The 27,008-nt window shown below is 35.6% G+C and overlaps 4 protein-coding genes across 9 annotated transcripts; all 4 read right to left on the bottom strand.

The window, feature by feature from the left end:
- Positions 1 to 1,246: 1,246 nt before the first annotated feature.
- On the bottom strand, positions 1,247 to 2,319 carry LOC125492663 (uncharacterized). Its single transcript, XM_048635360.2, has 2 exons — positions 1,943 to 2,319; positions 1,247 to 1,635 (listed from the first exon to the last, which is right to left on the bottom strand). Exons 1-2 carry the CDS (start codon positions 2,003 to 2,005, stop codon positions 1,363 to 1,365), a joined length of 336 nt encoding a protein of 111 aa, XP_048491317.1. The 5' UTR covers positions 2,006 to 2,319; the 3' UTR covers positions 1,247 to 1,362.
- An 8-nt stretch (positions 2,320 to 2,327) lies between these two features.
- LOC125492397 (F-box/FBD/LRR-repeat protein At1g13570-like) lies at positions 2,328 to 3,152 on the bottom strand. Its single transcript, XM_048634839.1, has one exon. The coding sequence runs from the start codon at positions 3,150 to 3,152 to the stop codon at positions 2,328 to 2,330; it is 825 nt and encodes a 274-aa protein (XP_048490796.1).
- A 712-nt stretch (positions 3,153 to 3,864) lies between these two features.
- Positions 3,865 to 27,008, bottom strand: LOC104902344 (cell division cycle protein 27 homolog B). Of its 6 annotated transcripts, none has more exons than XR_007269314.2 (19): positions 26,853 to 27,008; positions 26,502 to 26,609; positions 25,484 to 25,556; positions 25,141 to 25,286; positions 24,812 to 24,858; positions 23,852 to 23,949; positions 22,545 to 22,840; positions 20,888 to 21,053; positions 19,772 to 19,944; positions 18,393 to 18,626; positions 18,180 to 18,245; positions 16,221 to 16,340; positions 15,901 to 15,977; positions 14,206 to 14,545; positions 13,836 to 14,117; positions 11,427 to 12,235; positions 4,920 to 5,805; positions 4,582 to 4,737; positions 3,865 to 4,316 (listed from the first exon to the last, which is right to left on the bottom strand). XR_007269314.2 is itself a non-coding variant. In XM_010690083.4 (16 exons), the coding sequence occupies exons 2-16, from the start codon at positions 26,604 to 26,606 to the stop codon at positions 12,185 to 12,187; spliced, it is 2,301 nt and encodes a 766-aa protein (XP_010688385.2). In that variant the 5' UTR covers positions 26,607 to 26,609; positions 26,853 to 27,007; the 3' UTR covers positions 11,005 to 12,184. The 6 variants fall into 6 exon arrangements, 1 of the variants encoding a protein (XP_010688385.2); XR_007269313.2 differs by having other exon boundaries at positions 18,393 to 18,616; positions 19,783 to 19,999; positions 20,916 to 21,053; positions 26,853 to 27,007; XR_007269312.2 differs by having other exon boundaries at positions 19,772 to 19,999; positions 20,916 to 21,053; positions 26,853 to 27,007.
- Positions 4,044 to 5,774, bottom strand: LOC125491610 (F-box/FBD/LRR-repeat protein At1g13570-like). Its single transcript, XM_048634838.1, has 2 exons — positions 4,920 to 5,774; positions 4,044 to 4,316 (listed from the first exon to the last, which is right to left on the bottom strand). Exons 1-2 carry the CDS (start codon positions 5,772 to 5,774, stop codon positions 4,044 to 4,046), a joined length of 1,128 nt encoding a protein of 375 aa, XP_048490795.1.

Genomic DNA, 27,008 nt, shown 5'->3' on the forward strand with positions numbered 1-27,008 from the left:
GTGGTGGAGCGATGTGGGTATAACCTTATACCCATATGGGCGGAGGTGGATATGGAAACTTGTACCCGCCATGGTTGGCGGGCAGGTGGTGGATATGGAAAATTTAGGTGGAGGTGGGTGTGGATTTAGGGGTATTCGCATCCGCCCCGCCCATTTGCCATCCCTACCAATATGTTGACTTATACTTCGTCCGTTTCAAAATAATTCCACCATTTGACATTTGGTCACTATTCATCAACCAACTTTGACAAGCTTTTTCTTACCATTAGATAAGAAAAAACATAGTCAAGTGGGATCTTGTTAAATTCGTCTTAATACGAGGATTTCAAATATATACTTTTTATAATTTTTGCTTTTACACAATTAGAGATATTAACGTTCAAAAAAGAGTCTTGGCAAACGTGAAAAAGCAAACGGTGCAACTATTTTGAAACGGATGAAGTATAATAGAGATAATTCAATTATATTTCTTTTCTTTTGCTTCTTAGGCTCGAACTTAAGTGAGTTGACTAATTTGAATTGAACTTTGAATCGAACTTAAGTCGATTAAACTAAACTAAATTGAACTGAACTAAAAGAAGTGAAAATAATAAGTAGTAATATTTGTAACACAACCAACAACAATACTAACAACAAAACAACAACACCTACATTAATAATAATGTCCTAAGTATATATAAGGTCGTCGATGAGGGCGTGCAAAGGTACCTATAACATAGAACATTTATTGTAGAGGGTTTTACATTATCCTAATATTCATGGTTTAAGGTACTTTTTTGGTGAAAAATAATAGTTTATGATATTTAATAAATAGAAATATTTACATTATAATATTTCAATTTTGGAACTAATGTCAACAACTTATAGTGGGCCAAACCTTTTTAAAATGAGCTTGAGTTGAGTGTAATCATGAAATAGAACATGGATTTTATCATGTCAAGATATTGCGAAGAAAACAAGAATGATATAGGGTTAGTAACCTACACAAAATGGATGTCATCTCACTTATTTGGTAAATAGTCATGTAAAATTGGTATCCAAGAGATAGAATCGAATCCCGACTACATTAAAACCAAAGAAAAATATAACCAAACACAGAGAAGCTAATTAAGGACATTCATAAATCTTCTATTGTTCCAAACAAATAACCAAACATAGAGAAGCTCTTCCTTCAGAAAATGAGAAGAAAAAAATCATCACATAATCAAAGCTGATCTTGATTGAAGTATTCTGAAGTCTGAAGTCTGAAGTCAATTAGCTCTAGAACAGCTAACAAAATTTAAGAATTCAATTATAGAAAACATAAACTATTTGAAGATATTGGAAGAAAATACATCACTAAAGAGGCCAATCCTAGATCATCTATTGCTTCAAACAGACAAGTTTCGCCTTTGTCGATGCTCTTGGTAACTGCAACAACTCCCGCGACACCTTTAGCTCTGAACTAGGGTCAAGATCAGCACACTGGAATAGCAATTTTTCAAGAACAACTGAGGTAGCAAGCACATATTCAATCAGTTGGAACTCTGCACTTGACCCTGTAATACCTGTGATTTCAACCTTAAGGAGATGTCCTAACTTATAATCCACATTGTAGTCAAATTTGTGCTTAACAGCGCTTTTGTTTGGATCGAGCTGCACAGAATCACACACATAATTGCATAAACTCAGTGATCATTCAACTAAGATCTTTGGAAATGGATGAACTTTTTAATGGTTTGCAAGTTTCTTAAATTAATTCTGAGTTTACTCCATCTTAACATACTTTATAGATTTCAAATGTGAAAAAAAATGTTGAACAGGGTTGCAGACTTGCAGTCGCTTGTTAGTGTTGATAATAACTTAATAAGTACTCGATTATTTGCAATGCTTCATGCTGTAAAAATATGGCTAAACATGCATGTACACAATCGGTCCAGTACATATAACTTAATTTACTCACTGATATGTGAAGATCCTTGATGAAGGGACAACTTTGAAGTATGCTAATAGTGAATCCAAACATACTAAAGTTACTGAAGTCAAGTTCTGTCAGACAAACCCTATGCAGGTGCTTGAATGCCAGAGTAAAGGATTGTGTGAATGCGATTCCTGCAGCCAACTAGCCAAGTACTTGCATAACAAGGAGAAAACAGATCAGATAAAGAGACTAAAAAGTATTCAATTATATGAAAAAAGATGGAACACACACATATATATAGTCATGTTCTGAGAACTCGTTTCTCAATTTCTCACTTCTCAGTTTCTCATATGAACTCATATACATAGATGTATACATATACCTTTTTCAGTACCAAGATAATTTGGTTTTTAGCTAGTTGTGAGTTTTACACTTTTACCTGACACATCTTGCCTCCTAATTGAAGGCATTGAAGTTCAGATGAACCCATAAGGATCTTGATGTCACTGACAAGGGTCCAACTTAGTATGTCAGCAAGAAATGGACGTGAACGAAGTGTACGGAGTATTGGCAGGTCAAACGTCTGAATCCGTGACACATTTATAACTAACCCCGTAAGACGAGGACAGCTTGCAATCAAAATTTTGATTGTTGTACCAAGAAGCTCATCAAGTTCGACGTTAACTCGCTCAAGATCGACGTTGACTAGCTCAAGATTGCGAAGATGAGCAAAGCCCTTAAACTCACACGGCGGGCCTACAAGTACATAGAACTCAATCCTCAATTTTACCAACTCTTTGCATGCATATATATGAGAAGGAATAGTTAGACGACGACCACTCCTGTTAGAAATACAGATCTTCTTAACCCCAACTCTCGAAAGAAAAGAAATCCATTGACTGATATTAAGGCTCATATCTTTATATCCACCTTCTTCAGGAATATAAAGATGAAATAATTGCACTGCACCATTGTGAAATAAGAGTATATTGCTGATGATCTTGCTGATATTAAGCCAATCAAATTTTCCATTTTTACTGTGTTCTTCCCAGAAAGCTTTATCGAAGACAAGGTACCTATGAGACAGCCAATTACGTCTCCATATTCTCGAAAGCATGCTCATCTTAGCTGCCATTTTTAGTGGCAAGCGCTTCATGATTCTGTCAGTCACTTCAGTCGGCATACTGCTGATCATATCTTGGGTAGTTTCAGGGATCTTGGGTTGTTTAGGAGATTTGGAAGACGAAGCCATTGTTAATGTTGAAAGATTATTGAACTTGAACCTGAAAATTTTCAAGAGGACTAAGATAAGAAAGAAAGGTTTATGTCAGCGTTTAGCAACTCAGTTTATATATCATATATATAAGCTATGCAGTGAGTCCACATGAATTCCATCAGTAAGTTGTTTCACTTCCCAAGTGATCAGTGCTCATAATTACTCTGGAAGGTGTTAAGTTAAACGTTACTCTACTCATGATGAGCAAAAGTGTAAGGTTATTCAACTTATCTCAGGATACAATTAATCTTGCCTTGTTGGAAAATAAACTATAATTCATAATCTTTTTGCATAATTACTTTGATTCAAGAGTAGTATTTAAATTGTTCCTTAACTGAACTTGTTTGAAATATCCTCCTTATCCTTGACTGAACATAATAAGTCATCTCTATTCTTTATATGAATCATTTTTTTCCTTCTCTAATCTCGCTTAATTTTTATGATGACATATCATACTCCCTCCGCTTCATAATATAAAATAACTTAAATGAACAAGAATAACCAATAGGATTACGAAAAAGAAATAATTCAAATAAAAAGATGTGAAGGAGAAATAATTTTTTGGCAAACTAATGAAAATGAAAAGTGCTATCTCAAATAACAAAAAACAAGACAATGTTTTGTAAGGCAATTTCTGACAGAAAAGTCCTTTAGAAGCTGAGAAAATAAAAAACAATATCACAACACATAATCAAAGTTCATCTTAATTGAAGTACTCTGAAGTCAGAAGTCAATTAGCTCTAGATCAGCTACCAAAAGCTTAAGGATTCAATTATAGAAAACATAAACCATTTGAAGATATTGTAAGAAAACAACAATGCTAATCTCCAAAAAAAACACCACTGAAAAGGCCATTCCTAGAATCCTCTATTGCTCCAAACATACAAGTTTGGCCTTTGGCGATGCTCTTGGCAACTGCAACAGCTCCCGCGACACCTTTAGTTCTGAACTAGGGTCAAGACAAGCACAATTGAAGAACAATTTCTCAAGGACAACTGAGGTAGCGAGCACATATTCAATCAGTTTGAACTCTGCACTTGACCCTGTAATACCTGTAATTCTAACCTTAAGGAGATGCCCTAGTTTATAATCCTCATTGTAGTCAAATTTGTGCTTAACGCCGCTTTTGATTGAATCGAGCTGCGCAGAAACACACACATGATTGCATAAACACAGTGATAATAATTCAACAAAAATCTTTTGGAAATGCAGTAATTCCTTTTATGTTTTGCAAGTTTCTTAGATTAATTTTGATTTTACTTCATCTTAAAATACTTAGATTTCACATGTGAGAAAAAAGGTTGAACAGGGGTCGCATTGGTGTGATTATTTGCAATGCTTCATGCTGTAAAAATATGGCTAAACATGCATGCACACATTTACATATATACACTTAATTACTCACTGATATATGAAGATCCTTGATGAAGGGACAACTTTGAAGCATGCTAAAAGTGAAACTAATACCAAAGTCCCACAAGTCAAGTTCTGTCAGACAAAGCCTATGCAGGTGGTTGAATGCCAGAGTAAAGGGTTGTGCGATGTAAGCTGCAGCCAAGCGCTTGCATAACAAGGAGAAAACAGATTAGACAAAAGGGACAAAAAAACATACAATCATATGATACGGAGATGATTCTATATACACACACATAACGAGCGTTTACACACATATATATTTTTCCTTCTTCAGTATTAAGATAATTTGGTTGATTTTTTAGCTAGTTGTGAGTTTTACACTTTTACCTTACACATCTGGCCTTCAAATTGAAGGCATTGAAGCTCAGTTGAACTCGCAAGAACCTTGATGGCATCAACTGTTTCTATGTTTGAAGAGTCCTCTCCTGTTTGGTGTAAACATACTATAACACTCTTAACACAAGGGACATTTTCCAAAGCAAGAGACTTGAATGCACATCGGATAGTTAACGCTTCAAGCCTCGGCGCATCTATAACGACATTATTCATGCCAGTCGAACTATTCTCAAGAACTAACACTTTAAGTTGGGGACAACTTGCAATCAAACTCTTCAATGTTCCATGCTTAAATTCGACGTCGACTAGCTCAAGATTGCGAAGATGAGCAAATCCCTTAAACTCACACGGTGGGATTCCTACTACATAATACTCCATCCTCAATTTTACCAACTCTTTGCATGCATATATATGAGAAGGGATAGTTAGAAGATTACTCCAGTTAGGAATACAGATCTTCTTGACCCCGACTATCGAAAGAAAAAAAAGCCATGGACTGAGATTATGGCTTATATTATTATCTGATTCTTGTGGAATATAAAGATGGAATACTTGCATAGGACCATTGTGCAGAAAGAGTATATTGCTGATGATGTTGTTGATCTTATGCAAATCAACTTTTCCATTTTTATGATGTTCTTCACAAAAAGCTTTATCGAAGACAAGGTACCTATGAGACAGCCAATTACGTCTCCATCTTCTTGAAAGCACACTCATCTTAGCTGCCATTTTTAGTGGCAAGCGCTTCATGATTTTGTCAGTCACTTCAGTTGGCATACTGCTGATCATATCTTCGGTAGTTTCAGGGATCTTGGGTTGTTTAGGAAACTTGGAACACGAAGCCATTGCAAATGTTGAAAGATTATTGAACTTGAACCTGAAATTTGGCTAAAACAATCAAAGATAACAAAGGAAGGTTTATGTAGGCCGTTTATATAGTATATGCAGTCTACATCCACATGAATTCCATCAGTAAGTTGTTTCACTTCCCTAGTGACCAGTGCGCATAATTACTCTGCTAGGTGAAAAGCTGACCATTACTCTACTCTTGCCTTGTTGGAGAACTAAACTATACTATAATTCAAAATCTTTTTTCGTAGTTATCGTCATCAAATGTTGTACTCATTTTTTTACCATCCCTAATTTTGACATAGTTATGCTGAGGTTTGAACGAAGAGTCAAGAAAACATTAAATTGTTCCTTGACTGAACTGGTTTGATATTAATCAAGCTTATCCTTGACTGATTGACTGAACATAATAAGTCATCTCTGCTCTTGATATGAATCATTTTCATCCATCTCCAATCTCGCTTAATTTTTATGATGACATATCATACTCCCTCCGCTTCATAATATAAGAATAACTTAAATGAACAAAAATAACCAATAGGATTAAAAAAAAAAAGGAATAGTAAAGTAGAAAGATTTGAAGTAGGAACAATTTTTCGGACACCTAAAAAACAAATAGGAACAATTTTATGGAACGGAGGGAGTGTGTGCGACAGTGTGAGGTTGGCTTAGAGTAACTTATGTTCTCCTGAAACATGGTTTTTTACCCTGCTAAACATAGCACAACTTGTTTTCCTTAAGGCCATCTTATATGGTCCCAAGAATAGGAACTACTAATCACATATCACAGCTAAAACCCAAAAATTATAACAATCAATATATTCATTTTATTTTCGATTTTCTTAAAGCTATTTTAAAAGAAGTTGTTTAGCAAATTAAAAAGTCGAACTTATCTCATAACTCTTAACACAGATTACAGAAATGATTATTCTTTGACATCAAACACATTCTTATAACTGATCCTAGCTGAAGCACTATAACAGCTAACAAAAAAAATTTGCATGTCCTTGGACATCAATTGTTACTAAAAGGACTTTCCTAGATCCTCCATTGCTCCAAAAAAAAACTAGTTATGCCTTTGATAATGCTCTCCTGAAATTGTTTTCTGAAACAACAGGTCTTCAGATAAGCCAAGAGACATCAGAAGTGTTCTTGGCAGGAATGAATTCAGAGCAGAAGACCAAATAAAATTGCTGAGTTATCTGGATTTAGGCTTGGGACTCTTCCTTTGAAAGACCTGGGAGTGCCAATCACTTCCAAGAAGCTGAAAAAGGTGGAATGTGAGATGCTAGTGGAGAAGATGTGTCAAAGAATAAAGACATGGAGCAGCAGACACTTATCTTACAGTGGAAGATTGCAATTAATAAATGTTGTGCTTATGTCTATTAGCGTGTATTGGTGTCAAATTTTCATCCTCCCAAAAGCTATTTTGAAGCAAATCAATGCTATTTGTAGACACTACTTGTGGCATGGAACTTGGAACAGCCATAAGCCTGGGTATGTGTCTTGGGAAGAGACATGTTTTACAAAGTCTGCATGAGGTTTAGGGATCAGGAACATAATTCTCTGGAATCAGGCTGCTGTGGGAAGGCAAGTCCGGGCTATTTCTCACAAGAAGGATAATCTCGGGGTAAAATGGGTCCATAACTCCAATACTCCATACAGTATACATTAAGGAACAGAATTGGGTGCAGTACAAGTGCTCTCAGGGGGCAAGTTGGGTTTGGAAGTGTATTTGCAAAGCAAAGGAGAAAGTTATGCCTTATGTGCAGAATGCTAGTGATCAGATCTATAGCATCAAGGTGTATAGTAACTTATGTCCTGCAGTGGATATGGAGTAAACGTGTGTGGAATAGATTTTCTATTCCTAAACACAGATTTATCTTATGGCTGATAATGAAGCAAAGGCTGCTTACTAGAAGAAGATTGGTTCAATGGATGTAGCTAACTCTAATTTGTGCTGCTTATGTGACTCAGAGGAAGAAACGCACACACATTTATTTATTGAGTGCAGCTTCAGTACTCACTGCATAAGAGAAGTAATAAGGTGGCTGGACATTCAATACACGGTTAAAAATAGAATTGTACAGGTTCATGGAAAGAAAATCAAGGTTAGTGACCTTGATAGGTTACTAGCTTTATAAGTTTTGTTCAGTGTTTTGGCTAGCATGTTAGCCTGTTAGTTGTTGAGCTACTGGTTAAAAGGTTTACCCATTTCTGGTGTTAGCTCTAGGTTGTATAATGTTTCTTGTGAGCAATATATTCTTTCTTACTTCTCAAAAGAAAAATAGAAAAATGAACAAAAATTAATCTTGGGTGTACCATGCACCAGGTGTATGAATTATGATGAATGAACTCGTCAATAACAATGAACTTTCATATAGAGGACTCATTAAAGTTTTCATTTGTCTCCTTCAATTTTCACAGTTTACTACAATTTGGTCAATTTATCTTTTTATAATCTTCCTTCCGAAATCAATGATAAACCGTGTAAAATTTAAGTGTACATGTTACTGTACTTTAACAGAAAATTTATTAGATTTCTTCATTAGATAGACCAAAATCTGAGCATGTAAATAACGACACTCTTTTCACGAATGGGGTTCTCTCCACTACTTTTTCTAAAGTCTTCAAGTTCCCATCTTAAGATTACAACACCAAAGGAAACAAAAGAAAACCAAATTAATAAGCTTTTTCAAGGTAACTCCTAATGTTTGATTCAATACAACTTTTTATATGTAGTTAGGGGTGGCAATGATGCGAGTTCACCTCAGGTTTGGCTAAACTCAACTCGAACTCAAAAACTTGCGAGCTCGAACTTGATTCAAGCTCAAACTCGAACTCCTTTATTAACTTGAAAATGCATTGCATTCCTTATGGGTTTCATCAAATTCATTAAATTACTTCAAAGTTCAAGACTTTTTAACACATTTGCAGAAAGCAAAACATAAACCCTCTTAAAGTACTTACCCATAGGCCATATATCAGCAACAAAGTTTCCCCCTTAAAGAATCACAATTTTAGCAATCACTTCTCAATTTCTACATAAATAATTTACATAAATAGCAGGCAGTATCAAATTGAGCAGTATCAAATACAAAAATTATACGCATTTCCATATTAAAAAGAAATTAGTCCAAAACACAATACCATAACACATAGCAGTAAAAAAACAGAAAAAACAAAACCAACCCTTTAGAATAAACTAAAGAATTGTAGTACTATATAACAATTAACAATTAAACTATATGTGAATGAGTTAAAAGGTTAAAAAAACTAACCCACAGGAGCAAATCAAGTATAACAGTTCAATAGGAGTTAGGACCCTTTTATCTTCACAATCCAAATTAAAGCGTCGGTTTTTTTACACAATCTAATCGAGATAGATGGACTTTTACCATAGAGAGATGTGAGGTAATACAGAAAGATTTTGACTGCGTTGTAACCTTAGAGTTGAGAATGAGGGCTTGCTTTGTTTTTACTTGCTCTTGAGTGGACGGGTAAGTTCTATTCTCCCCGTCGCATAAAGATCTAAACACTAAATATGTTAGGAGATATAGTTTACGGTGATAAGTTATACTTCCTCCGTTCTGTTTTAAATGAAATACTGGGTGAAATGATACTATTCATTGATCAATTTTGATTCCAATTTATCGCTATTATATAAAGAAAAAACATAGTCAAGTGGGATCTTGTTAGATTCGTCTCGATGCATACTATCAAATTATAACTTTTTATATTTTTTTACGTATACACAACTAAAAATATTAATGACTAAAGAAGCGCATTGGGTTGCGTGAAAAAGCAAACGTTTCATTTAAAATGGAACGGAGGAAGTATTTGGAATAAGTTTGGATAATTTTTTATGTGGGACGAAAGAGTGTTTAGACTAATTAGTATTAGTGGGATCATGCAAAGAATGAAGGTGTTTAAATTAATTTGGAACAAACATAAGAGGAAAGTGCTAAGGGTCCGTTTGGTTGGAAATATTTTAGGTTTGGAAACGGATTGAGGTAACACACTCCCTTATTTTATGTTTGGTTGGGTTATCCATTTTTTTCACTCCCTTACTAGCCCAATTTTGATTCCCCCATCTTGAAACCCTCCTCACACCATAGGAAACAAAAAGTAAGGGAGTCATTAGGCCAATGATTCCATTCCTACATCAAAACAAACAAGTGTCTAAAGTAACACATTCCATTTCCATTCCATCCTTTCATCCCATTCCATTCCCTTTCCATTCCTTATTTTGAACCAAACGACCCCTAAGATTATTATGAGATGGAGGGAGTAGTTTTGTTAAATTTCTTTCTTTTGTCTCTTAAGCCCTGTCTTTTTTAACTGAATAGAAATTAATTGAACTCAATAGCATTCGACTTCAATAAGCTTAATGAAACTTAACTTAAATGAGCCGAACTTAAAAGAGATGAACTAGATTTAAAACAACTCGACATTACAAAATAATAGTAGTATTTGTAACAACACCAAGACCAACACCAACGATATTAATAATGTCCCTTATTTAGTAAAATTAATAATATCTTCAAGAATCAAGAGTATATATAGGGTCATTCATGAGGGTGTGCAAAATTACAAGTAGATCTTTAATGTAGAGAAAACAACATTTGAAATTTTTAGTTTTTTGGTTTAGAATTTTGTCAAATTATCCTAATATTCATGCTTTAGGTACTTTTTTTTTAAATAGAAATATTTGCAGATTTTTTACGGAAATAGAAAATTTTATATAATAGTATTTCAATTTTTGGAACTAATGTCAACAATTTATAGTGGGACTTGAACCTTTTTAAGACAGCCTTAGCCCTTGAGATATAATATTCATAAAAAATAACTAAATAATATGTTTTTGCACATGTCAAGAAATTGTGAAGAAAACAAGAATGGTTCATATACTTAGTAACCAACACAAATCAGATACCATTTAACTTAGTTGGTAAAGCTATGTGAAGTTGTACCCACGACCTAAAATCAAATCATGTGTATATCATTGCACTTAATCGCTCTCTAAACCAAAATAAAGTAAAACAACACAAAGAAGCTAATTAAGGACATTTATAGGTCCTCTATTGTTCCAAACACATAAGCTGTGCCTTATTTGTGGAAGCTCTTCGTAAGCGATGCAACTGTTGTGACAACTTAAGCTGTGAACTTTTGTCAATTTTATCAAACTAGAGCAACAAGTCTTCAAGCACAACTGAGATACAGCACATATTCAATCAATTTGAATTCCATACATGATCCTGTAATATCTTCAATTACCACTTTAACAAGATTTACCAATTTATACTTAAAATCGTACTCAAATTCAAGGTGTGCTCAACGGTGCTATTGCTAGGCATAACTTGCAAAAAATTGACCATAAATGAGAGAAATTTAGACCTTGTTAAAGTATCAACTCAACTAAAAACTTAAGCTGATGGTTGAGGCCTCATGAATTACTTTTATACTCTACCACACCCCCTCATTCAGTCGCTATTAATTTTTCTAACGAAATTAAACCTCTAATATCTAACTGTGCTTGATTGTGGAGAACGGGAAACCATGGAAAGAACGTACAGTTTTCACGCTTTGAAACCAAACATGCTGATCACTTGAGAAGTATATGTGGAATATATGCGCTCCAAATGTTACCTTGTTCTTTCTTGTTTAGCAGTTGTCCTCTCAAAAACTTTTAGCCAATTTTCAGGCTCGATCTCCAGTAGTTGGCAATGGCTTCTTCCATATCTCCTGGAAAACTCGAAGACCGGCTCGCTATCAAGAATACGGAGGTGTAATTAGTTATCTCGCAAGTACCTTATCTAGATATAGCTTCCTGGAAAAGAACGTAAATATGGGACCTTTGATAAGCAGAAAACTCCGCAGAACATCAGCTACATACTATTGCATCACAGTTGGTCCTGTACATAAACTCCATCTTCATAAAACTCATACTTTGGGCTGCAAGCAAAGACCGACTTATCTAGCACTTGAATTTAGACCACTTGTAAACCCGAAAGAGATTACATCCGAAACTTGGTCGGGCTAGAATGCAAACCCTCTTCTGATACCTTGCCACTTGAAGGGTGATAAAAGTACAATATAGAAACTTTTTTCTAAGTGAAACAAACTAAATCACTACAGCTGATATACACCTTTCATCAACATGATTGAAGATGTGAAATTCATGGCTGATCTCCGTATCCGTGATTTACGACACTTTCACTTGACTTGTCTTATACTACAAAACTGTGACAATGTATAGCATTGGAGCAATCTGGCCAACCCTTGTGAGCCTTTATATTGTCTTGTACATCTGATGCAGGATTAATCAGGAGCACTACGGGGGCCAGATGTTTACTGACTTGTAACGTATTTGAAACAATTTCCGAAACTTTCTCTGGTCCCTCCACCTATAAGATATCATCCAAGTCGTCTGGTACATGCAACTTTTCAATGGCAGCCTGGAACCACATCCAAAGGTATCAAGTAACTACAGCTCACTAAATGATGGACCAGCATAACTTTCTTGCAAGAAAAAACCATCTCAAAACATTAATCATTTTATTCTGTACATCTTATAAATGACACCGAAGTATATCAAACTAAGGACAAAAAAGTCCTAATATGACCATATACCAATTATAAGTGTTGGGATCCTCTCCAGTTGTTAAGATAACAGGAGGATCAAGGTTCGAGCTTTAACACACAAATCAGGGAAAATTACAGGGTTCAAATTTGTTTTTTCATTTGGCCTTTTCATTCTTTTCTACTCTCACAGTCTCACCAAACCGGCAAGCATCAGTTTTAGTAAGCAGAGGTGGACTCAGCAAGCAATGACAGACTCTTGCCAGACCATCAATGCTGTTGTTTCTACAACTTCCTCTTTTTTATTTTTTATTTGCAGTTTGTATTAAGATTCTAGACATTGACCTGTAAGCCACTTTGGGGAATTGTTTAGAGGGATAAAAGATGGAGATGGAGATAGAGATTATTAATCCTAAAAAGAGCAATTTCCCATCTTACATTAGGGATTGGCACAGGGATTAAAAGCCGATAAACCAAACTAATACTCATCTACTAGTTCGTCATTCACATCCCACCCTTTAATCAACAATAATCTCAATCTCGCTAAACAAATGCCATAATGGAATTACAAATGTAAGAAAAAAAATTATACAATTTCAGAGTACTTCATGTAAATGCTACCATACATCAAACAAACATAACTGAGAGGACCCTAGAGTTCATAATGCATTGAATAACAGAGGTATTCTGTCTGAGACTCTGAGTCTATCTATCTCCAAAATTCTAATATCCACTAGTTTAAATCATAAGTTCATAATTACCATCAATTCTACCCCAGCGCCTCACCATCAATGTTAACCAAATGCCTCGACATAGGCCTCCCCTGTTCCTCTTTACTTTACCCTTAAAGGCAATCGACTTCCCTAATCAGAACAAGAAAAATATGCAGAGAATGTATTGTGTACTCCAATTATGTATAGTCCAAAATAGTACACTCTACACACAAGAAACACAAACCCCTCCCTTCACAATACAACGTTCTTAACAAAGTGGCCAAACATTGTGGGATGTAATACGTTGTCCTACTTTCAAGAAGCATAAACATATTAAAGGCTAATCCAAGGGAACCAGCAAAGTTTCAGAAAAAACTCCTATGATTTGAAAAATGGCTCACTTTCCCATTTATTCACAATTAGTTTCGACCAGGTTCCACAAAAGGTGTTTGTCATATTCAAAACCCTTCCAATTAGCTCCCCAGCATTAGATTTAAATGTTTTATAATGTTTGCTTATCATAGTTGGAGAACAGTTCAACCAGTAAATAGACTATTTCCTTGACAACTGTCCTTTGAAATGATGGGCAGCTTGCAACCTTGTACCCAAGACTAATCACGAGTTCTTGTATGGATTGCAAAAAAAAAATTAGGAGTGAATACCATCAGTAAAGTATCTAAGCAAATCCCAATGTTCTGACTGGACATCATCAATGGGTGAGATAAGCGAATCGAACACACAGTAAATAGATGCAAGGAGTTACCTTTATGGTGGCAACATCTGTTGCTGATGGCTTCAAGTCTAAGGCAAGTCCAAAATGCAACATTGCCTTATCATACATGTTCTTCCGCTCATAGATCTTACCCATCAATGCATAGATACTGCATTCACAAGGCGCATATTCCTTGAGCTCTTTCAGGACCCTTAGAGCTTCATCATAGTTATCCATACTTGACAATATATTAGCCTTCTGATAAACGGGAAGAGGATTCCTTTTATCAGCTAAAATAGCATACTCCATCATAGTCAATGCATCCTCATTTCTCTATTCAGCAAAATAAAACAATAGGCTAAAGACGATGAAAAAAAAAATGTCACACAGGAAACTGCTGCCCGCAGCATAAGCATCATACCTTTAGAGCATGCAGAGCTGTTCCAAGATATGTCATGATCACAGAAGAATGTGGGTTAATGTTAAATGCAACTCGAAAATGATGTTCAGCAAACACAAAATTCTCTTTGCGAAGGTAGACCATTCCAAGACCATAAGACGCATTGTAATGTCGTGAATCAACATGAAAAGCAGTTTGATAGCTTTTGGTTCCATTCTCAAAGTCCTCCAAAGCAACATGCTCATGACCACAGAGAGTATGAGCATATGCAAACCATGAGTTGAGCTGCACAGCTCGCTGAAAAATTTTCAAAGCTGTTTCATGATCTTTTTGCAAGCTGTAGCAATTTCCCATTGCACACCTGCAGAACCAAGTAATAGAAAAAGTAGTGTCAGGGATCCAAAGATATGCAAAAAGAAGCATGCTCAAACAAAAGGATTGCAGTCCATACTTCAAACTCATAAGATATGGTGATACTGGAGATAAGATACAATGATAAAACAAGTGTCAAATTTGTTAACCAAATAGGGAAACAGGGGGAAAAAGAGGGGTCCAGAACGGTAGATCTGAAAGAATGAACATTAAACAGTCTTTTTTTTTTTTGTTTTCTCATATTTCTCCATCAGTTCCAGTATAAATTCCACACATCTTTTCTGGAATTTCCCATTTGAACAATCTTTCTCTCACACAAAAATGTAGTTCTCTCTCGCTTCATCCACAAGGGTACTTTGGATAGATGGAATAATAAATGAAGTATGCCATATGCAATTACTTATTCATTAAATAAACTAAACATCTCATTTTCACTCCCCCCCCCCCCCCCCCCCTCTTCTTTGTTAGAGACTTAGAACACATTTTTGGAAACTATGGCTGTCGCAAACGGAAAGATCTGAGGCTGTTGAGTGTCAAGTGAGAAGATCCTCAAAATCTCACATCGCAAGCTATCAGCTGCAAATAATAATATTCATCGAGTGAAGCCGTTATAGTGGTGGTGATTGGAGAGATTCAAGGGGCAAGAAGGTAGCAAGTCAAAATTCTTCAATCCCCAAACGACCATCAGGACGGAACTTCACCTATGCTTCTTTCCTATCATTGCTTTCTTCTAAGGAAATGTCAGAACTTGGTGTTCCACACACCGTTTTTGGGTCTCTTATTCCAATTTTTATTCAGGCGTTTTGAGAGATTAAAATGTTTTATCAGCTTTTCGACATTATTGATGCATTTCATCTGATATTTTTCTATTTCAAAGATGACATGTTTCAGTCTTTTAAACAGCACCTTCCAAGCACAAGGCACATGGACCCACAGACTAAACCATGAGGAAGTAGTTATCTACTTAACCACAAAAAATCATATACATATACATATATATATATATATATATATATATAATATATATATATATAATATATATTATATATATATATATATATAATATATATATATATATATATATATATATATATATATATATGTATGTATATATACAATATAATATATATATATAGATAGATAGATAGATAGATAGATAACAGACAAGGTGGAAAAGATGACAAACTTAAGCTTCATTTCACCGTTAACACTTTAAAACTTAAACCAGCTTTCGCCTGAATTCTTCTTAACAAAAATATGAGAAACAAAACAATTTCGCAAAAACTTACATAAAGAAACACAAAAAGCAGCAAAATTTCAGTTATAGGATCTACCAGAAAGTACCATGTTTGAGGAGCCAAACGGTCAATTGATAGCAGGTCCAGAGCCAGGTGACTTAGTCTCTTCTCGTCCTTTAGATGCTGCAACAAACGTTTTACAGTTCCATGTCACACCCACAAATAAAACCACTCCGACCCCTCCTCATATTTCTAGGGGTAAGAACAGATAGAGTGACACCATAAGTAATAAGCAATCATAAGCTGATAATTTGCAATATTGTTGGGTGAAGTTGAGATAGAAAGCAGAGTAGGTACAAATTACAGCACAAAATTTTTGGTTTTGAATTTCTATGAAAGACACAAGAACATATTAAAGAAACTTACATAGAGAACAGTGGAGTAGACATCCATTCCTTCTAAGCTGCAAGGGCACTGGCGTCGAGCAGAACTGAAGAAAAAATCAGCTTTTACATAATCAACTAATTCAAAATATGCTCTCCCAACCTAAGTAAACACGAAAAAAGCAACCAGTATTAGCCATTAATGCTGTTAAATGCTGTCACAACTCACAAAAAGGGTCTGTTTAAAGTGCTCTATAAGCATGAAAAGACCAAATTCAAAAGAACTAAAAGTCTGTCATTGAGTAGTCTAAAAATACTATAACTGCAAGATATGCTGTGCCACATACCCAGCAACAAAAAAAAAAAAAAGAGAACGCAGGAAACTCATAATAGCTTAACAGAATTCACTTTGAAGTAACAGAGATAAGGATACAGAAGACAGATAGCTAATAGCAGCTTAAGAATTAGTAACAGAACAATTTGTAGCTTTATACAGTCATTGCATTTAGATAAGTGAAGTGTTATGCATTGTGTATAGGGGAGGGGTAATAGTATAAATACAAATAAGTAGTCTAGCTTGGCGAGAAAGCAAGCGAGTTAGCTCTATAGATATAGGGGATTAGTGAGAGGAAAAGAAATGAAGAAAATTATTTAGAGTTTATTTAGTGGTTAGCTTGGGAGTGTGTCAAGTCACTCGAAAACTTTATAAACTATCCTTATTTTCTGCAATTTCCATTTGAAGCAATCAAAACCATCTTCATCTTCTTTTATTTTACTCTCCAAAAGTCCAAATACCCAGTTCATTACAAAAAGGAAAATAGAACTTGTATGCTACAACTCTACAAAGGATTAATCAGCAAGCCCTCTACCACCACAGATCTGGCCTGATTGCACACCACAAACGGCTTGAGATATACTGAGACAAAAAAGAGGTCTAAGAATATTTGGTTCATATGACGACAAATTGTTATTTCTAATTTTCCTGGCATTTTTTAATGTGCATGACAAATTCACCATGCAAGCAGAAGTTGTGTCAAGCACCTAAATGTTAGAATGCAGTGCCAAAGATTGTTGACTTGATAAACCAATTACCATTATTTGTTTTTTAAGGGGGAACCAATTATCAACCAATTCCTTCTTCGGCTAATTGTTCCATGATAAGCTTTATATCTTAACAGGCGCATACACAGATTCTTAGCTTGTCTATCTGGTAATCCCCGATAAGTAACATGTGGCAGCCAAACAGGCCAATACAATAGTAAATTTGATACTGAAAGTTTATCTGTTGCTGCTATTCGCACTTACTTCTCAGTCTTATTTGTTTTCAACTAATTTGTGTGCAATTGTTGATCAATACCACAGACGTTTTAAACCATGCTACTGCAAATCTCTAAATGTTGTAATACAACATCAATGGATCTTTTTGCAACTTAAATGTATGGTTTCGGTTGATAGGATTTTGCAGTATTTTACTTCAAAGAAGCTAGAAGCTGACGAGAAGCTTATGCTTATCAATGAGTCGGGCCACAAATTCTAAGGATTTCATTATTAATGCTGCAATAATAGCTAATTGTTAATTTTCAGATTATATGAGATGGGCCTGGGTAATCCAATAAGGAGGAAGAGAGTTTAGCCCACTTACAAGCCCAAGGATGTTCCGTCCTAAAACCAATTGGTGATAGGAGGAGTAACTCCTAATCTTATAAAGTGGTTTAATCTCTCCTCTTTCTCCAATGTGGGACACTCACATGTGGTGATCAATGGGATTCAACACTAATTTCCAGACAGACTCTGCTAAGACCTAGGTTTGCATACGACATCAATAAAGAGAGCCTCCACAAGACTAGAAACAGACACAACATTTAGTGCTTATTATCAGGAGGATACAGAAAGAGTACTTCCCTTGTGCTTAGCCAAAAACAAAAATAAGTGGTTCTGTAAGGAAGATGTGGAGAAAAACAGTGCATACATATTCGCAACAAAATGTTGCGGAAGCAATTACCTGGGAAAGCACCCAGCCTGTATTATAATGTCTGGAAGGGAGATCCATATAGATCTTCAATGCATCCTGCAAAACCAGAATCAGAAGAGAAGATTAACGGCCCATAACAAGAATATCGGGCAGCACAGTTCACTAGATATTAGATAAAATGTCCTCAAGGAAACATCTAGAGCAGCACACTTCAGCTGCTTAAGCAGAGATAAAAAAAACTACCTGGCACTCGTACATGCAAGAAAGCCTATAGCCGTCCCCCAAGAGTCTCCAAAGGCCTAAAATTTCTAGCGCACCCTTTTGGACTTCAAGATCATGATGAGTATTCCTACATAAACCAATAGATCCTGTATCTTGCTCCATAGATCCCATATCAGAAGAAGACGTTGTGCTAATACTTGCTTGTGTATTTACTAGAGAGTCATCAAAGACCTCATGGCCAATTCCTGGAGAAGACTATAGTTGTAACTTGTAAGGAAATCCATAATTTAAACAAAAGATAATCCTATAAAAGCAAAGTCTATGTAGACATAAATGCAAGATTTAGATTCAAACAAACAAACAAAAAGAATCACCAAAAATGAATTACTTGAAAAAGGCAATTTTGTGCACAAATTCAGCAATCGAGCTAAATTACTATTGCTACTAGCACCACTAATTGGTAATACAGCTTTTAGGTTAGAACTGCGTTCCACAGAAAAGAAAAAAAAGGTGATATAGTAGCACATCAAAATTGACCAGATTTCTGTAAGCTGAAATTTACGAAGATATTGTAGAGCGAATGCACTTTAACAAGAAGTACCAGCAAATAGAATTTTTATGTTCAATGATCGTCATAAGGGAGAGTCTATGCTAGAAACCAGCAATTCGCATATAGAAATTAACAGAGAAAACAAGATAGAACCAAGGGATAGCAGCTTTATTGATAAAACCAGGGTAGAAACACCAATTATGACTCCTTAGTCCTTACTCTTCGAGGGGTAATATCTCTCCAAGGGATAAATTTCTCTCCATTACAAAATCAAGAAATCTTTCTTCTCTCCATTCTGCTCTTATTTATAACCCTTTTTCAGATATTAACAAATAACTGTCAGAGATGGCAGCAAATCTCAGCAAAATATTCCCTGCCCTTAACTAACTGTGAGATGGCAAATTATGATGTGGCAAATTGTTGATCAATCCCCTTTTTACCCCTCCTGATATAGATAATTAGAGGCCTAGCAGTAGTCCCATTTTGATTCCTTGCAGTCTACTAAGGGAATACATGGGAAAACAATGGCCAATTTCGAGTATTTACCAAAGGAATTTCTTAAAAATCCACAGAACTGTTTCTATAATGAGTGAAACCTAACTTAACACAACTTTGTTTATCAACTAAAAGCACCAATTAGTAAATGAGAACTCATGGTAATCCCTTTTGCATAATTAAAAATACAAAACATGCAGGAACACAACCATAGAGTGACCTACAGATTTCATGACAAGTAGAAATCAATAGCAAATCAATAAAATCTAATTATATACAATAATCATTCAGGGGTACACACAAAATTCATTCAGACAAAAACGATAATTAGTCAAGTTCAGCTTCTATAACTCACAAGATTATCACCTTCTTCAAAACTTCCACTTTCCTGTGAGGTTCTTTTGCGAAGTGTCACAGAGCGTAATCTTGCATTGCTCAAACAAAAATTTCCACTATTTTGTAAGGAATGACTGGTTTCATTCCCAGTTGAAGGTGTTGTCGTTCTGTTGGTGCTTCCTCCAGCTATCCCTGCAAGTTGCATACTTCGTCTGGGATCAGAATCAGTGAATAACCTTCCAGATATCTGAAGGTGAACACAAATGAAAAGGATGTTGATACATAATACCACAACAAATACGATCCTCTATCCGGGATCGGACTTCCTCAGAGCATTTTTGAACCGCAAAACTTCCCAAAAATAACAAAAAGAGCAGGCTGACCGCTATGTATACATTTTCTGTTTCCTTAAATTTGGAACACATAAAAAGGCACATTATAAAGTAAAGAGAAGACTAGAAGAAAGAACGTCTTAATCCTATTACCCATTTACCCCTATTTACCCAACTGGCCCACTCCCAGTCTCCCACCCACGATGTAGAAGACATCTTCTTATTAATTGGTTAGTAAACAAATGTACCAGTGTTGTATTTTGTGAAAATTTCTCAATGTTGCAATAAACGGAAGAAGTGTACAGGTAAGAATTACGAAGCATTAATTAAATAGGATCACAACAGTCACAATTTTATAAAATTAACAGGAGAGTCAAGCTGTATGTTCCAATACTAGGTTTTACTTGCTTTTAGAATTAATCAGCAGAAACAACAAAATCAGTTTTCCGTTCTTCGAGATTCAAAGTGAAGATAGCAAAGAAATCACCGCCATGGTGAGGTAAATCAGTAATCGCAACAAAAATTAGAAGATGATGCTTTGCATATATATTTATTAGACCAAATTTGAAATAGAGCCTCTTTTTTGATATGCAGTTTACTGCAGAATTGTATTTGCAACTGTGATGTTACAAACAGATAAGTCTATCTACTTAGATTCGTTCTTCAATTACTTCAAAGACGAATCTCATCCACAAACTTATTAAGAATCCTAATCTCATCAGCAAACTCATTGAAAAGCTAGAACCGTATCTCATTAGTCAATAGCACGTTTATATACTCATCAGGAAAGTTACTGAACATACAACAAGTTTCGGAGGGTCGGATCAGAACCTTTCTCAACTTCACATCCTTCACTGACTTTCTTTGAGGGGCTTGAAAAGTCGTTACATTTGACATTGGGGAGCTGCTTGCTGAGGCATCATTTTTCTGTACATTTCTACAAACAGGTGGAGGAGCAATACCGGACAGCTGCAGTAGAAAGAAAAAGTTAAGAGGCCACAACACTCACAGAACATACCCAAAGAATATTTAGTATCCTTTTACACTTCTGCATCGTTTCATCATCAACAAAAACTGTTTCTGCAGAAAAATAAAAATAAAAGTATGTCGTTTGCTGATTAATAAATAAGAAATCAGTGCACAAATTATTCGATAACTTACCCAGTTCACTCATGCAAAGAAGGTAAAGGATACACAAAGAAAGTTTTAAAAACATTACACAAACCAAAAGAATAAAAAGAAAAGGTTAAGAATTCAGCTATTAGTTTCATGTCAAAGAAAAATCTGCTCAACAATTAATGCTGAATACTGAAAACAACTTATGCTCCACCGGCGTTTGAACATGCATAGCCTATCATAATCAGGATCAAGAAGTGATGCGATCATTATATAACCTTTCAGACCTATAGATGAGTTATTTCTACTTACTGAGGGTTGGAACTTGGAAGTTGACATTACTCACAAAAATATGGGGGAGAATGTGGCACCCCAGTCCCCAGAATCATTCATTCTACAAATAGTGAATGGTTTGTTGACACATTATCCTATACGTATAAATAAGAGGCTTTTCAGCATCTTAGCACGGACACATAATTTCATAAAAATCTAATGAGGAAATTCTCAAAACCAAATTAATAACTTATTTTCACTTTACTTCTTTTATTTGGTGAGGGAAAGCATTGGCTCTGAACAATACATAGATATCAGGTTCTTCGAAATAAAATGTCCTAGATAACATGCATTCGGAACGAAAACCCAACTAAGCACCACTTTACACCTGCTAGGCTGCTACTCAGAATATCAAAAACCAATCAAATTATTTCCCAAATATAACACATGGATTCAAGCACTAACAAAAGAGCAGATGGATACAGAGAGGTCAATGATCTGTTCGATAGAAGTGACAGATCAAAATGAAATCTGAGTTGAGTTTTATAATTTTCTGGTTTGCTCGCTTAATGCATAGATAGTAACAGACTACAGATCAGGAAGGCAACTCGAGACAAATAATGCTACATGTGCTTAAAAGCAAAAGGAAGTGTTAATTTTGTTTGAAAAAGGTAGATTCCACAGCAGGGGGGAGGAGTTGTAGTTGCTAAGTTTTTTTTTCCCATTAAAGTGATGTATTGATGAGTTCCCTTCTCTGGTGCATCTGAGAAGGTGCCCTAGAGAAAGGATCTTGATGCAGTGAAAGAGGGGACACTTGGGGGTAATTAAGAACTGTTTTTTTTCTGAAAACCACAAATGCAATTCTTCTTTTGGCAAAAAAAACAAAGAAATTATTTTATAAAGTAAAATTGGCCTTGCCAAACCAACAAAGTAACACACAACTTAAAGAGCATTTGTCTTTTGAGTTTCATAAGAAAAGGACTGCTTGAGTGTCCAACTCACTTTCACTCCCACGGAAAAATTATGAAAACTATTTGGCAAAAAAAAGGACATTTATACGCTACCGCCTACCTGTGGGGCCATTGGAGAAGGAGTATTGTAAAACGACAAACGTAAGTGATTAAGAGGTTCTTTGACAGCTGACGAAGATGCTGTTGCTCCTTGACAACTTTCAGAAGCATCCTTTACATTAGTACCATGAATGTTTTGTAGTTGGCCCAGGCTTGCATTGCCGAAGCTCTTGGCAGAAACTTGATTGTGGTCCACAGTGGAAGTTAGAGAGTTCAGAGAAGTGATGGCATGCTGCTGCTTCTGCAAGGTAAGAGCAGCAGAATCACTGAACACTGCGGATGCTTCTTTAGCCGAACCTGAAAATAACAAAACAGTCACTTCAAATGAAAAGAGTACGACTGGTAATATTAAACAATGTGTACCCTAAACGCATACTAACATTTATTACTTTTACACAACCACCACCCAGCAAGCCTCCTATCTCTACTAGTAAGCAGCCCCATCTCTGACCACTTTTAATTTACTCACTTCACTTTGGGGGAAAACCAAGGACGAAGTACAAATGTATGAAGGGGAAACTGAAAAGGTGGATAGAGAAACTAAAAAGTAGGTTAAAACTTAAAATATTAAAAAGTGGATGACATGGGTGGAAAAAGATGAGAAAGTAGATAGGACATATCACCAATAATAGAAAAGGCAACAGTGTGTAGATTAAAAAGAAACAGACAAAAAAGGGAAGTGTCTAGATTAAAAAGAAACGGAGGGAGTAGAATACAACCATATCCTAAATCACCAACCAAAATTTCAATCAAACACAAAGTAAAACAGATATTCACTAAAGCTGAAAGAATACAGCCATACAGCTAGCTAATACTCAAAACTCGAAAATACTTGGCCCTTCATGTAATAAGAGGGTGATCATAGCAAACAAGAGGGGCTGACTAGATGAGTCTGACATGAGATCGGAGTTTATTCAAGGATAGCCATCTGAAGTATCATATATATGTTAGACACAAATACAACAAAGCATATTGAAGAGCCAGAGTAAAAGAGGACTGATACTAGGCCATTTCTCTAACTAGCTAGATTATTACAAGATTCACAACTAACAAGAACAAGTACAGTAGTTGATACTTAATAAAAATGAATCTTTATCCAACTATAACTTGAAAGTTGAAACTAGATAGCAGAATACTTGAAATCTCCACATGAAAATAAGAAACTTGTTGCCTTACAAGCATCCATAATCCAACATTGCTTTAGGTAACATAGCCAACATGTAGCGAGTGGCATGAAAATTCAGTAAACCACGGCAAAAAACTAAACAGTGGAAAATGGAAAACTAAGAGTAAGAACAATGGAAATACCCAAGATACAAAGTTCCTCATATGCAGCCCAGAACAATGGATCAATGGACAATGCTAGATCAAAGTGATAAACAGCTCTCTCTTTTAGACCAGTATACCTGACAACAAACACGTCGAGGATGCTCTTAGAAACCAGAAAATATTGACAGAATGCAAATGTAAATGTTAACAGGTTATTGAAAAACAGGTAGCTACTGATGAAAAAGCACTTAGCTCTGAACTTTCTACTTTCTATTGACTGTTGAGCATAAATAGGAACAGATAATCCTTAATCAAATGCTTGCACATGTTGTAAGTCAGTGTCCTAGGATCTAAAAGCATTGCCAAATGATACACCAGAATGAACCCTATAATGTCAAGATAGCAAGCCATGATTCTGAATACCAACAAATGAAATGATCAGTATCACAAGTTTACAACTCACAAATGTACTAAATCCAGATGAGACATTTCTATTATGCTCTTTAATGAGCACAGCACAAACACCTTTCTCCCAGCCAAAATGTTGTCTATCCAATACAAGACATCCTTAATTTAGAAAGACAAAGACTCATCTATAGACTAAAAGTATAAAAGAGCTTTGCCTTGCTTATATCTGTTCCTATATTTCCTGACATTTTGCATGTTCAAAGGTCATACAGAGGACATCAATTAATGATTTTCATAACTTTGAACTACACAAGATATATAGCATGGAATTAAAGAGTTTGACGACACAGTAGACTCTACACGTAAAATACATCACAGCAAATTCTATGACATATCTGACTGCACGGTGCTACACCTAAAGAAAATACACTCGGTGGTGTTGAAGACAGCTTGTACACTACACGCACACGACACAGGCCACTTGTGTTACATTAGAGGCACTGAATTTAAAAAATCATTAGTGCACCCATTTTTCTCTACTAGATACATCCTTGAAGATAGTTACACAAAATGCGGAAGGGGAAAAAAAACCTGTAGATACGTCCAAGAAGATACTCCCCAGCTGCACCATTTGGTACCTGTAACAAGAAAAAAAAAAAGCAATCATAGTAAGAAATCTTGAGAATACAGTTTTGTCTAGGTAATAAAGCAAGAATAGAATGCCAGGAGGCCCAAGACAAGCAAGGGAATCAATGAAAACAGTATGAGAAACAACTTTGTCAAACAGTCACAACCCTGTGAATTATGATTCACGAGTTCAGTATTACCCTTTGTAGCAGAATAGAGCCACTTAGAAATAACAGTAGTATATACTAAAAATACTCCCCATACTTTATTGGAGCAATATAAGAAAGAATTACCTCTATACCAGACTCGTTACCAGGGGACAAAGCGTCTCCTGCTTCTTTTAAAAGTTTATCCGTCTTCATTTCACGTAAATCCCCGGACAAGGCCATAAGAAAGCATGACAAAGCAAACAGGTAGCGGGATTGAGCCATTTGTGTGCCTTGACAGAATAGAGACAAGAAAACCATAAGCTGAAAAGGCGAAAAGAGTTGTCATAAAAAGATAGTAACAAAATAACTGAATCAAGCTAAAAGAAGGCAATGTCGAACTGCATGGCCAATACTCAATTATTAAAAGCATGTAAGAAAATTTCATCCAGCTCAACGTTTAATCTCAAACAAAAAAGTTCCAACAGACCTTTCAATATATGATATGCCACATAAGCTTGATTGTTCCGCAAGTAACAAGTAGCCAACAGTTGCAAGTTCACCTACATCCAAAAAGAATACAGTATGTTGTATGAAACGTTTACAGATGTTTTCACATTGCTTAAACTCATGTAAATTGTGAAGTTCAAGTCACCTGTCCATCTCCAAGTAACTACTCACAGACTCCTATTCCTTTCGGGAGCACAAAAATTGTTATAATAAGAGCTCACACATTCATCATACTTCCTCCGTTCTTCAATAATCACTACATTTAGATTTTCACTGTTCACACATCCCTCTTTGACCATCAATCATGTCTAGACGTAAGAATAGACACACGTAGATCTTGTTAGAAAGGTCTCGGTATATAATTACTAAATATCAACATGTGAATTCTCAAGTTCAAGTCACCCGTCCAGCCCCAAGTAACCACTCACAGTCTCACAGAGTCCAGTCATTCCTTTGTCCTTTCTAAACACAAAAAATCTTATAACAAGAGCTCACGCATTAATCATACTTCCTCCGTTCTTCAATACTCACTACATTTACATTTTCACTATTCACACATTCCTCTTTGACCATATATCATGATCTATACGTAAGAATAAACACGTGTGCGATCTTGTTAGATAGTTCTCAGTATAAAATCACAAAATATCAACATTTCATGATTTTCACTTATAGATAAATGACGACACTGATGGTCAATCAAACTCAATATATAGTGATTACTAAAGAACGGAGAAAATACAAGAATCTCCTCATCAAACAAAGGTATAATTCTAGTATTTTACGTTCTATGCCGAAAATCAAATCATATACTTCCTCTATTTCTTAATACTTGCATCATCTCCTATCTCCGCACTATTCAATGCACTACTTTGTTCCTTAATATCTCTGATTATGTATACGAATCAAATAAGATCACAATAATGGTTACTACGCAGCTTATGCAAGTATTAAGACACGAAGGAAGTATATGAATTGTGTTCGCAAGAAACACAAACCTCAGAAGGAGACTCGGCACAAAGACGTTCACAGATGAAAATAGCATTGGAGTACATGAAATTCTGCAAACTATTTTGGACCGAATTAACAAGTATGGCTTCCATTTCCTGCTCCACGAAAAAATAAAAAAAATCAAATTAAACTATTGAATTCAAACATGAAAACCTAACAAATTATACGACATTGTTGACGTAAATAGAAATGCAACGAGAGAATAATCGAATACAAATGAAAATTGTGAAATTGCGTCGGAAAATGTTGATCATAATACCAAAAATGCAAATGAAAAAGCGAATTCCTGGAATTTTGATGTCGCAAAAAAAATGATAGAGGAGAGAGAAAGAGATTACCAGTGGAATGTGAGCGACGGAAGAGAGAGAAAGCGGCGGCGATTACGGCGGCGATTACGGCGGCGATTGAAGTGTGCAGAGAAGTGGGGGAAAGTGAGAGAGAATCGGGAAATGACGGTTTTTTATTTTGACTTCTTCCTAATTTTTTAACTCCAA

The sequence above is a fragment of the Beta vulgaris genome, chromosome 8 (assembly GCF_026745355.1).
Source record: "Beta vulgaris subsp. vulgaris cultivar EL10 chromosome 8, EL10.2, whole genome shotgun sequence".
In the NCBI taxonomy this organism is placed as follows: Eukaryota; Viridiplantae; Streptophyta; class Magnoliopsida; order Caryophyllales; family Amaranthaceae; genus Beta; species Beta vulgaris.

Bases quoted from the DNA above. Each gene is read 5' to 3' on its own strand.
- LOC104902344 (XM_010690083.4), bottom strand. From the start codon at position 26,606: ATGGAAGCCATACTTGTTAATTCGGTCCAAAATAGTTTGCAGAATTTC. The intron at 18,246-18,392 runs GTAGTTTTTTTT...CTGGTTTTGCAG, and splicing joins CTTGCATGTACGAGTGCCAG to GATGCATTGAAGATCTATAT. The intron at 16,341-18,179 runs GTAATTGCTTCC...GTGTTTACTTAG, and splicing joins CAGGCTGGGTGCTTTCCCAG to GTTGGGAGAGCATATTTTGA.
- LOC125492663 (XM_048635360.2), bottom strand. From the start codon at position 2,005: ATGTTTGGATTCACTATTAGCATACTTCAAAGTTGTCCCTTCATCAAG. The intron at 1,636-1,942 runs GTGAGTAAATTA...GATTCTGTGCAG, and splicing joins TCAAGGATCTTCACATATCA to CTCGATCCAAACAAAAGCGC.
- LOC125492397 (XM_048634839.1), bottom strand. From the start codon at position 3,152: ATGGCTTCGTCTTCCAAATCTCCTAAACAACCCAAGATCCCTGAAACT.
- LOC125491610 (XM_048634838.1), bottom strand. From the start codon at position 5,774: ATGGCTTCGTGTTCCAAGTTTCCTAAACAACCCAAGATCCCTGAAACT. The intron at 4,317-4,919 runs GTAAAAGTGTAA...GTTTCTGCGCAG, and splicing joins TTGAAGGCCAGATGTGTAAG to CTCGATTCAATCAAAAGCGG.